General features: G+C 36.5%; 1 protein-coding gene, 1 non-coding gene and 2 pseudogenes across 2 annotated transcripts; 3 read left to right on the forward strand and 1 right to left on the reverse strand.

Moving 5' to 3' along the window:
• Positions 1-5,585: 5,585 nt before the first annotated feature.
• LOC126701321 (small nucleolar RNA Z102/R77) lies at positions 5,586-5,672 on the forward strand (annotated as a pseudogene).
• Positions 5,673-5,785: 113 nt separating this feature from the next.
• LOC126701320 (small nucleolar RNA Z102/R77) lies at positions 5,786-5,877 on the forward strand. The gene has a single exon (XR_007647300.1). It is a non-coding gene; the product is annotated as a small nucleolar RNA Z102/R77 (small nucleolar RNA).
• Positions 5,878-6,339: 462 nt separating this feature from the next.
• On the forward strand, positions 6,340-6,419 carry LOC126701322 (small nucleolar RNA Z102/R77; annotated as a pseudogene).
• A 2,394-nt stretch (positions 6,420-8,813) lies between these two features.
• Positions 8,814-11,240, reverse strand: LOC126698376 (pentatricopeptide repeat-containing protein At1g06143-like). The gene has a single exon (XM_050395543.1). It carries the CDS (start codon positions 10,729-10,731, stop codon positions 9,001-9,003), a length of 1,731 nt encoding a protein of 576 aa, XP_050251500.1. The 5' UTR covers positions 10,732-11,240; the 3' UTR covers positions 8,814-9,000.
• Between the last annotated feature and the right edge of the window lie 2,778 nt (positions 11,241-14,018).

Below are 14,018 nucleotides of genomic sequence, written 5' to 3' on the forward strand. Positions count from 1 at the left end.
ACGGAACCAATCATATCCTACATCGGAAACAACCAACTCCCATCTGACTCGTCAGAGGAGAAAAAGATCAGAGTCTGAGCAGCAAGGTTCATTGTTTTGAATGGAGAACTCTACAAAAGAGGATTCTCAATGTCGTACCTAAAATGATTGACCCTTGACGAAGCAATGTATGTGCTACGAGAGATACACAAAGGTGTCTGTGGTAACCATTCCGAACCACGATCCCTGGTGGCAAAGATGATTAGGGCAGACTACTTTTGGCCAACTATGTAAAAGGATGCAGCTGAACTTGTGAAGAAGTGTGATAAATGTCAGCAGTTTGGCAATGTGCAGCATATACCTGGGGAGTTATTGACGAGCATCTCTTCACCCTGGCCATTTTCAACGTGGGAATAGACATCGTCGGCCCACTCCCTTTGGGAAAGAGGCAAGTGAAGTTCCTACTCATAGCCATCAACTACTTCACCAAATGGGTTGAAGTAGAACCATTAGCAGTAATCACCGAAGACAAAATACAGACCTTTGTTTGGAAGAACATCGTCTGTAGGTTTGGGATCCTTAGGACGATCATATCTAATAATGGTTGTCAGTTTGATAGTCGAAAATTCAAGGAGTTTTGCATAGAACTAGGGATACAAAATTACTACTCGTCACTTGGGCTTCCACAAGCTAATAGGTAGACATAAGTAACAAATTGTACTTTGCTTAAACTCATCAAAGCATGACTTTAGGGGGCAAAGGGTGCATGGCCTGAAGAGTTACTTGGGGTATTATGGGCTTGCAAAACAACAATGAGAACACCAATAGGAGAAACTCCATTCAAGTTGGCTTTCAGCATTGAAGTAGTTATTCTAGTCGAGATAGGAGTCTCTAGCCTTAGGCAAGCTCATTACGACGAAGGTACAAACAATGAAGAACTGAGACTCAGCTTAGATTGTTTGGCTAAAGTTAGAGATGAGGCAGCCTTAAGAATGGCTGGATACCAACAAAAAATGTAGAAGTACTACAATCAGAGGGTGAAACTCAGAAGGTTCAACCCTGATGACATGGTGCTGTGGAAAGTCTCCCAAGCTACTAGGGATCCAGTGTAAGGGAAGTTAGGGCCTACTTATGAAGGTCCATACAAGGTCGTCCGTTACTCCAGAGGAGGAAGTTATTATTTGAAGGATTTGGAAGGCAATCCAATTCCTCGTCCTTGGAACATGAAACATCTCAAGAAGTACTATCAGTGAAAACTATTGCTTGGCCTAATAAGCTTTGCTTGAGCACCTTGCTTGACTCAGATAAACGACATCTAATTATTTTTTCTTTCAATTTGTTTTGTTAAAGCTATTTTTAGTTTGTTGTTTTCCTTGTAATTCCTTCATATATAAGGAATGCATGAAATAATAAGGCTTGTTTAGCCATCCTTTTTTTTAAAATAAAGTTTGACAAAATGTCAAAACTAAAGTTCAATGGCGAAAGGAAAGTTACTAAAATCTAGCAACAAATCACAAACGAGAATGACAAAAGCTCGAATGATGAGTGAAACTCGTAAAGTGTGGTAAAATCTCGAAGGGGTTAAAATCACAAAATATGGTAAAGGCTCTAATGATGAGTTAAAATCATAAATGTGGTAAAAACTTACAACATTAGTTAAAATCACAAACGTGGTAAAAAACTCACAAGATGAGTTAAAATCACAGCAAATGGTAAAAACTCCAAATGATGAGTTGAAAATCATAGATGTGGTAATGACTCTAACAATGAGCTGAAATCACATGGTAAAATCTCAAATGACGAGTTAAATTATTAAGTGGAGTAATAAAAGAGCAAGCGTGAATCATAAGAACTTCGAAGTTCTAAACAAGATAAATGTATTGTTTCTCAAACAAAAGCCTCAAAACAGGAGGCACCCATTGTTTCCAAATTTCAAACCTCAAAACATGAGGCATCCATTGTCTTTAAAATGAAAAAAAAAAAAAAAAATTTACTTAAATTTTTTATTCAAGGAACATTGACAATCTCCTTAACACGGTCTGCCTCTATCTGAGCCTCGTCATTAGCTCCTCCTATAGCTGCACCCTCTCCTCCAACAACCTTGGTAGCTTCAACAATTGTTTCACCTTCTTTTTCATTGACTTCGTCAGCTAGGATCTTAATGTCAATAGCTTCAAAGTCCAGATTTGCAAAATCAGCTACATGGCTATGGTGCTTCATCATCCAACGATGAAAAAGCTCGAAACCCTTGAATTATTGCTCGAACCACATGTTAGAGAAGTGATTAGACTCCAAGAACTTGGCAATCACCTTCTCATGCTCCTCGTCAGTTCTTAGAAGGGCAGCTTGGACTTCCTCATCTTTCTGAATGACGAGCTTCTTCTCAATCTTCAGTGCTTCCTTCAGTTCTTTCCCCTTCTCCTTGGCCTTGGTCAACTAGTCTATAGCTTCAATCAGACCATGAGCTTTCAGCCTCAACAGAATCAACCTTGGAGTTGGTCACTCCTACCTTCTCCTCGCTGCTCAAGTAGTCCGTCGTTAAGCTAAGGGACTCACCAAGAACCTGAAAAAAATAAAAGGGTTAGTAATTTTTAACAGGTATAACTACTTGACGAATGATGAAGAAACGTTGAACGAAATACCTGAACTAGTTTATGAATATGATAGTTGACCAGTTTGTGAGAAGAGATAGACAAGAGACCTTTAAGCTCGTCGTCAGTAATGACATTATGAGCTCGTCCAAGGGCAGTTATAGGGTCGTCCCAAACACTCTTGCCAACCTTGGCTTTCCCTTTAGAGTGTGTGGTCAAAGGGCTGAAGTTCATCATCTCGAGGGAAGGAGTAGGAGAAGAAGGAGTACAAAAAAGTGATTGGAGGGCAGGAGTTTCATCTTTCCCTTCATCCAGCTTACGTTTCTTTGATCCAGGGGTAATGAGAGATAGGGGTTCATTCTTCAAGTTCTTAAGATGGGCATACCTGTCTTTGTTGTACCTAGTGGCCATTTCTGCAAAGAGAAGGTTAGTAGGGTGAAAATCTATAAGGTAAAGACAAGAAAGAACTAAAAACCTACTCTTCTCTTCCTGGGAAATTTCCTTCAAAACGTACGTAAAAGGCTCGGGTCCAAGACAACACTCGTACAGATGACGAGGGTCAACCAGCTCGTCGAAATTGTCAACTGTGAGGGCAAACTCAAGGGCTGCCTTAATTCGTCCTTGGTAGTGTTCCTTCAACAAAGGATGATCAGCAACTGCAAAAGAGGAGACAAAAAAAAGATTAGAAAAGCAGTAAAACTTAAAACAATTTGTTTAATGAAGAGGAAGAAAGAGACGCACCAAGAGAAGGGATTTCCTATTTCCGTAGCAACCACGGGACCTTACCCCACAGGTCGTCAGACATGGTTTCCCATCCAGATCCATAAATGAAGAAACATCGTGACTTCCAATCACGAAAGGAAGTAGGGAAGCTACTAATGATTCTAGACTCCATATTCCAAGGTAGAAGTTCGAAATACCCATAATGGGTGGAAAGCTTCAAACGATAGGTAAAGAAACTCATTCAGGGTAATTATGTCCCCATCATGGACAGACACCCAGATCGACATGCAACCAATAATTGTTCTCCATGCATTAGAGATGAGCTGACTAGGTGCAGCATTTAAAGCAGAAAGGAGCTGCACAATAAAATGATGAACTAGAAAACGAAGACCACATGAAAAAGCAGCTTTGTAAAAACTCATCTCGCCATGGGCAAAAGTGCATGCTTTCTCATTAGGATGAGGTAATCTTATAGATACTCCCTTAGGGAGTTGAAACCTCTTGCAAATAGATTTCAAATGTCTCATCTCTAAAAGGCAAGACTCAGAGAGAGCATGAAAGGGGATTGAAGACGAAGGAATTTTTGAAGAAAAGGAGGGTTTTGAAGACGATGAAGGTTTTGGCATTACAATTTCAAAATCTTTGTCAAAGGACTCACCACTTGACGACAAACCAGTTTCTAACTCATTGGACCTAATGTCGCTATCCCTGTACTCTATGGTAGTCATCTCTAGATGATGGGCGATTAGAGAACGACGAAGCAAAGGGTAAAGGCCAATCAAAACGGGCCTGAAAGCCCCACAGTTTTGAGGAACAAATAAACCTACTTGGGGATGGCGTCCACCAGAAGACTCAAGAAACACTCCTAACCTAGCAAAGAAGAACGAAATAGAGGGAGCCTCCTTCCTAATAAAATCAAAATCAACCATTAAGAGAGAAACGAGAGTCTTACCGTGTAGAAAGTGCAAGAATTCTCTTTTAGTTTTGAACTCCAAGCTTAGTGTATAATGAAGAAGAAGAAGAGGAATATGAGAAGGCTTTTTTTATAGAAAAAAAAAGGAAATGAATTCAATGCGTAGAAAACTCAAGGAAAACCTACATGTGCGGCCAACTCAAACACGGAACGTGGCGATCAGCTAACTAAAATATCGCCCCACAATAAATATGATGGGACGAGGATCTTGAGGCACGTACAAAGTAATCCGCCCAAAACAGACTTTCCATATTCCTTAGCTCGTCTACATGATAGACGACAAAGGAATAAAGGGGGCAACTGATGAGTAGCATACAAATGATCATCCATCATTCACAAACCGTCACTAACAGTGACGAGTAAGGGTATGGATGAGTGTGCATGCATTAACTCTAGGCAGTAATCAATAAGTGAGCAATGAATAGCACAAAACCTGCAACATAACGGTCTGCTGAGTATTAACTCGACATAAGACTATATAAAGTTGGGAAAAACAGGTAAAAGGACATGAACACACACAACTATAAAAATTATAGTTTTTCCAGAAAGAGAATAAGCTAACTTAAGTATCAAAGGGTCTTTGGTAGGCCCTACACTGGTACCCTTATCCATTGAGGGCTTTATGTGACACAGGTTTTATAGGTCGTCCATCAACTAACGAGGAACATATTGACGAGGCAAATTACTGCTTCATCAGATACTATTTTCTTAACTTTCAAGTGATATTGGTATGGTTAAGGGTTTTGTAATTCAATTGGATCTCATGATATTTTCAATAGAGATGGAGACCAAAGTTCAAATTCCTCATTCTCTATTGTTGTAACTCTTGAATTATCAAATATCAAAATATTAAAAAAAAATGATATTTATGTAATTTATTGAATATCGTATGGCTTTAAAATATTTTAGGTTCAAAATTGGGTTTGTAGGTGTTGCTGGCCCATATATTCGTGAACAAGTGAAGATGGCTTGAATGATGGGCCCTTTCACCATGGCCTCGGCTCAAAGTCTCTCACAAAGGACCAATCAGAGCTGAAGTTAGGGGCGTTTATGATATTTAACCACACTCTTGTACCTATAAATAACTCTCTCTTTAGTTTAGGGTTTCATTCTCACAGTCACAGGCAATCGTTTGCTGCCTATAAAGTACGCCGTCGTTCTGTTACCCAGTTACACACATATCCCCTTTTCTCTTAACACTTGGAATCCCCATTGGGATTTCACTTTGCTTCTTTATGCTTATCAAAATCCATATCTATTTTACGAGCTGGGTTTTTGTTTTTGAATTTTCATGTTAGAAATATGAAGTGGTGAATGGAGAACGAGATGATGAGGAATATGTTTCCCTATTGGTTTGATTGCCGATATGATGGCATCAATCATGTATTAGCTCTAGCTGATTGTTCTCCATCTCCACACAAAATCAAATATATACAATTTAATTTTGTTTTCTTTCTGTATTTTTATTAACAAAATAAAATGTGGGTTTGGTTGGTTTTCATGATTTATGGAGTTGGGAGAATGAAATGATGACTGAGACATATTTGTTTCCCTATTGGTTTGATTGCCGTCATGATGGCATCTTTATGTATTAGCTCTATCTGATCATTCTCTTCCTTTATACACAGTTTTGGATTTTGAAAATGCTCTTTTAAACTCCTATGTGTTGGTTAAATATTTCATGTTAAGAGTGTAATTTGTCATTTTATTTCACGTGTATTACTATTATTACCTTTGGGTATTTTCCGAATCATGAATAAAAATAATGTAGTATTTTTGTGGCAGTTCTAAGAATATGAGTTACAGAAAAGACTCTTTTAGTGTAGTCCTGTTTGACACAGAGGAGCTTAAACTACTGGCAACTGGCAAGACTGTTTCAGCAGTTGACTTAACTAATTTATATTAGTGTAGTCTTATTCTATGAACTACTTGGTTGGCCACAACTGGCTGATTGGTCAACTAGAGCTGTTGGGTTAGGATCCAGTGACTAATAATTTGAATTTTCATCTTAAACTTGATCAGCAAAATTTAATTTGATTTTTCATCTTAAACTTGATTAGCAAAATTTGTGGAGAATTAAATGATGATCGTTATATGTTTCCCTATTGGTTTGATTGCCGTAATGATGGCACAATTTGTATTAGCTATCATTCTCTTCATAGTATAATCTTTGCGTTTTCTTTATCTTCAGAACATTGTCTTATGATATTGATAATTAATAATTCAATGTATCAATTGTTTTCAGAAAAATTAATAACAACCATTATAGCCATAAATTATATATTGGAGAAAACAATCACTGTTCTTTCACAAATGGATTTCAATGCATTACAAAACAAAATGACAATTGATACATTGAATTATTAATTATCAATATCATATGAAAATTCTGCATATGAATATATGGTTGATGAAAGATGCTTTCTTCATTTACCCACCGATAACAGGGGAAGTGACTCTTCTCCTATCGCACACTGCCTAAACAAGGTCTTTGACTCCATGTTTAACTCCACTGAAGCTGGCTCTAGAAAATTTTAGGTAGGGTTGTACCAGTCTACCAGAGAACCAGAATTGGACTGAATGAAGATGGGAACAGCTTGGAGGGTGTGCTCAATGCTAAGATTGTAATTGTAAAATCTTGTATTAATTTTTCATTTGTTGGCAAGTGTCCCAGTTTTTCAGTTGTGGATTGGTGGCTGTTTGGAATAATATACTCTTATGCTCAGTTGTGTATATTTTGATTGAAATATTATCTTGAAAAAAACAACCTTGCTTCGTTTTATTGATTGGAATTGGAATATGTTATTAAAGGGAATTGCCTTATATCTGAATTCAATGAGCACCACTTTTACCCTAGAACCTCCCAAATAATAATTCTTAAATTCATTTGGTGCATCCGTGTGCATGAACTCCCCAATCTATTGCATGAATATGGTTTGTCAACCTCCAGATTTTGCTGTAGGGAGCAACTATTCTTACTAGAGGCGACTAATTGGTAATGACAACAATGTTTGTTCTATTAGGTTCACCAACAGAAACATAAGGATATGTCCTCGGCCTCATCTGAGGAATTTTTTTTAACTGGTACTAAACAACCTAAATTCATATTTATTATGAATGAATTAGGTTCACAGTGAGAAGAGATGACGATATGGATTATTCTGTCTATAAATTAAGACGAGGGGAAATAGCCTTTATGTGATGAGACAATATCGGTAAAGACAGTTTAGCTACAATATCGGTTTTGGTTTAAGACTATAACTTTATTTAATATCTTTTTATTAGAAGTGAATTTTAACAAATTCACCTTTGAATTTTAACAAATTCACCTTTCAATTTTACATCTTCTTCTCATCATTAAATTGTTTAAATTGTAACTCTTTATAGTTTAAAATGATGTAAATAAAATATAAGATCATAGATTATATAGTAAATAATATTCGATTGATACAAAACTTGACATGTTTATTAAGACTTAAAAGCATAAAGAATAATGTTTATTTTATTGAGTAAGGTTGTAGCCTTACGCTACAACTAATTTCGTAGTTTAATTTTATCCTATCGATAATATGTTGTAGACCCACTTCTAGATTTACTGCACAAAAAGATATTGATCCTGATGTGAAGTTCGATTTGAATTAATACACAAAAAGATATTGATCCTGATGTGAAGTTTGATTTGAATTAATAAGTATAGTTTTGAAACCTAGACCGTTTATTGAACCGTAAAAGGGAGAGGTTTAAGATTTTTAAGGTCGAACCAAGATTGAACTAGGGTCGAACCATGATGATGTCATAATTAATTTAATAATTAATTAAAGCCTAAATATAAATATTAAATTTATAAAACTAGCAAAATTGACTAATATATTTATATATGTGAGGAAAATTTAATGATTTTCAAGCATATATTTAATAATTAAATAAGAAAGTTAAAAAAATAAAATAATAACCATAAAAACATTAAAATTTATGATTGATTTTTGAAGTAAAGTTGAATATCTTTGAAGGATTTTAATTATAATTTTTTTATTCATTGTAAGATATGGATAATTTAATTAAGTAGAATTGAATTGTGTTAAGTTGTTTTTATTAAAAAAAAAAATTGAACCGGGATTGGACCGTATGGCATGAACCGTACAGTCCAACCCGGATTTAAGGGATTCACAGAATTAACAATAATTCCAGTTCTCTATGCTTAAAAAACCGGTTTTTATCCTGGTTTCCAGTTTTCTCAGTCGGACCTCCTAGTCCGGTCCGGATTTGAAAACAATGTTAATAACAAGTATATGTTTATCTATAACAAAACAGTGTTGCTTCGTTCAAAACCTGCAAGATCAGTTGTCCCTTTTAAAAGCTCTAGTATGATTTTAGTCTAGAAGAGTCAATATAATTGAGCAAATGATGTAGGTGCCTGGAGTTCAATTGTCTATGGGTGTCCTGCATGTCAAACCCCAAAAACCATACGCTGACTTGATCATATATTCATATCTGTTCATATTAGATTAGCGTTAGATTGTATCAATTGAGAATGTTTTTGGAGATAATTTCCTGGTTGGTAATTTAATCTTTTTCTCTTCGCTTTTATTTATATGTTGGCAAAGAAACCATTCAGCTTCTTTTTATATTTTCCAATGATTATGGTCAATTCTTACCAACAAATTGAGCGGGGATGACCATGTAAAGAACCCCAAAGAATAATATGTTACATATGCCCCAAAAGGTGTAGGCAGCTCACGCTAAATCCCTCCAAATTAGTTCATGTACATGGCCAACTAGCTTCAGTTGCCCACCTAATTCTGCCAGCAATAGGTAAATTTCACTAGAAGCTGGGTGAGATTTATCAGATGCTGCAAACTGATGAATCTTCCTTTCCATTTCAATCCAACTGGATCCAGGACATTTCTTTTCCACTCCTATATTCTTCATGGCTGCCCGGATTTTTCCAACCTCACCCCATCTATTCACTTCAGCATACATGTTAACCAGAAGATTGTAATGGCCACTGTTGTTTGGCTCCAAAGCCATCAGTTCCTTAACAGCAACTTGAGCAATCTCCAAGTTTCTGTGGACCTTGCACCCACCTAACAAGGCCCCCCATATAATGTTGTTTGGTTCAACTTTCATGCTTCTTATCAACTCTAGTGCATCTTTAAACAAGCCTGCTTTGCTCAATAGATCAACCATACATCCATAGTGTCCAACTTCAGGAATGATTGAGTAATCATCTGTCATGCTCAAAAACATCCTTCGGCCTTCTTCAACAAGTCCTGCATGAGTGCAGGCACTTAGAACACTAATAAAAGTAATTCCATTAGGTTTGATCTTCTCCCTCTCCATTCCCCTAAACATCTTTAGTGCTTCATCTGCATACCCATGAACTGCAAGCCCGTCTATAACTGAATTCCAACAAAACAAGTTTTTCTCCCGCAACTTGAAGAACACTGAAAGTGACCTATCTAAGCTCCCACACTTGGCATACATATCAATAAGCGCAGACCCAATATAAACATCAACATCAAATCCATTCTGCAATATATAAAGATGAATTTCCTTTCCTAAATCAAGAGCTCCAAGATGGGCACAAGCTGATATAACAGTTGCCATGGTCACTTCATCAGGATGGATCCCATTCCTCGTCATTTCATTAAATATTGCTAATGCTTCTCTAAATTTCTGGTGCTGAGAATAGCAAGCGATCATGGTTGTCCATGAGATTATATCCCTTACAGACATCTGATTGAACAACAACTCTGCAGAATCGAAATTCCCCATTCTTGCATATCCATCAATCATAGTGTTCCATGTAGCAGTATTCCTCTCAGGCATCTCCTCAAACAATCCCCTTGCAGAACTCAAATCCCCCGTACGGACATAAGCAGAAACCATCGTAGTCCATGCATAAACATCTCTCTTAGGCATTTCATCAAACGCCCTTCTTGATCTACCAATTTTGCCAAAATTCGAATAGAAATCAATCAAAGCAGTCTGAACAAACACATGTGAATTCAACCCATTTCTCCAGATGTGACAATGCACAGCTTCACCAAAACCCAAAGCTGAAAGCGAAGCACAAGACTTAATCAACGATGAAAACGTATAACTTGTTGGCATAACTTCAACTCTCAACATATGTATGTAACATTCCAAAGCTTGAGTTGGGTGAAAACAATGAACAAATCCCCTTATCATTGCATTGTAGACAAAAATATTGGGATTTTCCATGTGGGTAAATGCTAAAATTGCGTAATCTATTCGCAAAAAGTTGGAGCAGGCGCTAATAAATTGGTTCACTAAAAAACAATCTTGGTTTGCGTTGGTTTTGATCATAGAGGCAAACACAGATCCCAGGTTCTTTAGGTTGGAACATGTCTTTAACTGATCAAGTATAGATTGTTTCCGAGTGAGTATGTGTTGGAGTGGTTTTGGAACTGAAAAGTGGTTAAAGTTAGTTATGGATTTCATGTACTTCACAGACACTGCTCTAGTTGATTTTTTTTTTTTTTGGTTGAAAAGTAATACTATTCAGATTCCGCATACATAACCTGATCTTTTTGTTTAAAATAAGATCTCTACAGGAAACTCTAAGGAAGAATGCAGAAAGTCACAACCAAATCAGACCACCAAAATCACAAATTTCAATGGAGCTCCAAAATCTGATCCAATCCAATTCAAACCCAAATTTCAGAATCACAGCCCTAAATTTTAGATCGAATCAATGCCTCTAATCAACTCAATACGCTAACCTCAACGTGCAAAGCTTCATCGATCCACCAAAATTGTTGCCTTCCTTGGCCACACCGCAGCTGTCGAACTCCTCCTCACGCTCAGCCTTCCTCATGAGGCAAGATTATTTCACGAGGCCAGATAGAGAGGTCGGTGAGAGACAGATCAGAAGCCGCAGAGAGAGAGAGAGAGGCCGGTGAAAGAAAGAAGAAAAGAGAAAGAGAGACGGTGAAAGAAAAGAGAGTACGAGAGAGAAATTCTTATTTTAATTGAAGTGGGTAATAATATATAGGCGAAAAGCCACTTTTAGCGACATTTTTCTCATTTTAGTTCTTACATTTTATTTTGACGAAATTACATAATTGGTCTCTGAAGTTTATCCTATGTGCGCAATTAATCCCTCAATTTTAAAGCGAGCACAATTAGTCCCTTAAGTTTTAAATCTGAGTTGTATTGGTCATTTCACTAACTTCTATTAACGGTGTTACTTACGTGGCTAACTTCACAATGACTTGGCATTTTCTTTAATGATGTGGCATATTTTTAATTAAAAAATTACAAACTAATTGAGAAAAAATATTAACCGGTGTTTACCAAAAAAAATTCTATATCTTCTACCTACTGTAAAAACCCACAACGAGAGAGAAAGGGAGAGAGGAAAGAAATCAAACCCCAACCCGCCTGAAATTCCATGCCCTAGCCGCCGTCGGTAATAGTCCAAGCCGTAGCTGCCGCCGGCGACGGCACAACAGCTAGCAGCCGCCGGTGACAGTCACTGACTCGCCTCCCTCATCCTCTCGCACTTATTTTGTTGACCACTAAAGATGAGTTACAAACCTGTAGAACACCATTTCATAATTTTATTGTGCATTATCAATACTCTATATATAAAATAAATAAATAAAGGAGAGTTTGTCACTTTTTCACTATCCCATTGAAGCAGAGAATGAAGCAACTGTGTGAACAGTGCTTTTGTTGACCACTTATTTTGGTGAGTGGTGAGAACCCAAAAGAACTGAAACCTAAAGAGCAAAACAAGAAGACAGAGCAGCGGCAACAACCTTGGTATTGGTTGTGGTTGATAGCTTCAGTGACATTCAGAGTGATCCCCCAAATACTTCCCCAAAAACCTTATCCTTGCTTCTCACGCTGAAATCTCTGCCTTTCTCACCAGAATTCACCTCTGGACTGCCCGCTCTGTTAATTCCATACTAATATCTTTGATTTAATTTAATTCAATTTATTTATTTAATATTTGCTATTTTTTGTTGTGGCTGAGGGATACTGGTTGAAGTATTCATCCATGTCTCCCTATACAGGTTTATTCCTTTTCTTTTACTGGGGTTATTTTGGTTATGTTTTTGTTATATACATATTGGATTTCTGTTTTACTATTTTCATCTATGTAGTATGTACCATGGTTCTCTGTTACTACTATCACTTCTGGGACCACTCACAGAGAAAAGGTACCACATTAGCTTAGACCATAATTTCCAACCTTTAGCATAGCAATTTGAATTTATAATTAATTTATGGCATACATGATTTTGAACTATTTTATTGGATAGTGTAGAACTGAAGGGCAACTTAATCATATTTTTTGCAGGTAACATGTGTCATGTTTTTTGCCTGTTTGCTGTGTGGTTCATTTATTTTTTTTCTGCTGTCTATTTTGTGTTGCTTGTTTTAGATAGTGAAAAACCACTACCCTAGCAGCCACCGGTGACAGCCACTGACTCACCTTCCTCATCCTCTCGCACAACCATGTCAGGAGCATTGTTTTCTTGTCTTTTTTTATCTTTTACTAAACTTACAAGAAAACCTGTTTGAGGCTGTACTTTGAGACCCAGTTGTTTTTATTTTTATTTTTTATTTTTAATGGGTGATATTTCTATTATTATTGTTCTATTGCTGAGCTATGGAGATTTTTGGAACTGGGTAGATTTTGTTTTTAATTTTCTTTTTTGAGTATCTTTTATTTAATTCCTTGATGGGTCAGTAAAGGTAAGAGTAGCTGATTCAGGATTTGGTGTTGTGGAGATGATTATGAAGATCAATTTAGAAAGACCATTTTACTTAAATATGTTTAAGGTAACACATTTTCTTTTAGTGATTCATTGTAGTTGTCTACTTGTCTGTGTATTATTATAATTTTTATGTCATAGATTAAGTAATTTACTTTTTTCTAGAGCTGTGGCTAAAACAGTTCTTAGAGATACTCTAATCATTCATTTATTGGTACTTTTGGATCACATGGAAATCAAATCTTTGCATATCAGCAAAAACTGACTACTGGCTATTAGAACTAACAAAAGAAATAGAATATGAAAGAAAAGATCATATAGTGAACTAAACTAGTAGGGGTATGTACCATTATATTATTTGCAATCCTTAGAAGCAACAAAAATTCGTGTATCCGTTTGAGATGTAATGGTTGATGGATACTATTGCATGACTTATTTATTTATTTTTTACATAGATCCAAATAGTTTCTATTTACAGGTTTTATATAAGTTCATGACAGTGCTTATATTGTCTATGCAGGGATGTATACTGAAGGTATATAGGACTGTACTGTGAGTGGCTTTTTCCTTTTCCCACTTCCCAGAATCAACCTTGGTGCAAGGTGGACCATAACCAAGCCATATTGTCTAGCTTCTTTCCTTGCTGCCAATGAATGTATCAACTTTCAAGACTATCCTATTGTATAAGAATGCGATGGGATTAAATTTTGGGAAGATAAATTCAATTGTGTTTGGTTCCCATGAGATTCTTCAAAAGGGCAGGGCAGATTGTATTAGGTTTTAATTTGCTTTGCATTATCATAATCATGGGGCCTAAAAGGATAAAGGAAGGCTGAAAATTACTTTCCCATTCTACTTTGTATTACTTTTTGTGAATATATATTAAAAAGATTACCCCATAACTGAACGACCTTCTCTTTTGTTTTTATTTATTAATTTGGTGTTTCTTGATTGTGTGTGTGTGCATGAGAGAGAGCCTAACTACTTGTACGTTTGCAAGTC

This window comes from Quercus robur, chromosome 9 (assembly GCF_932294415.1).
Source record: "Quercus robur chromosome 9, dhQueRobu3.1, whole genome shotgun sequence".
Taxonomy (NCBI): domain Eukaryota; kingdom Viridiplantae; phylum Streptophyta; class Magnoliopsida; order Fagales; family Fagaceae; genus Quercus; species Quercus robur.

Excerpts from the sequence above, each read along its gene's own strand:
- LOC126698376 (XM_050395543.1), bottom strand. The coding sequence starts at position 10,731 with ATGAAATCCATAACTAACTTTAACCACTTTTCAGTTCCAAAACCACTC.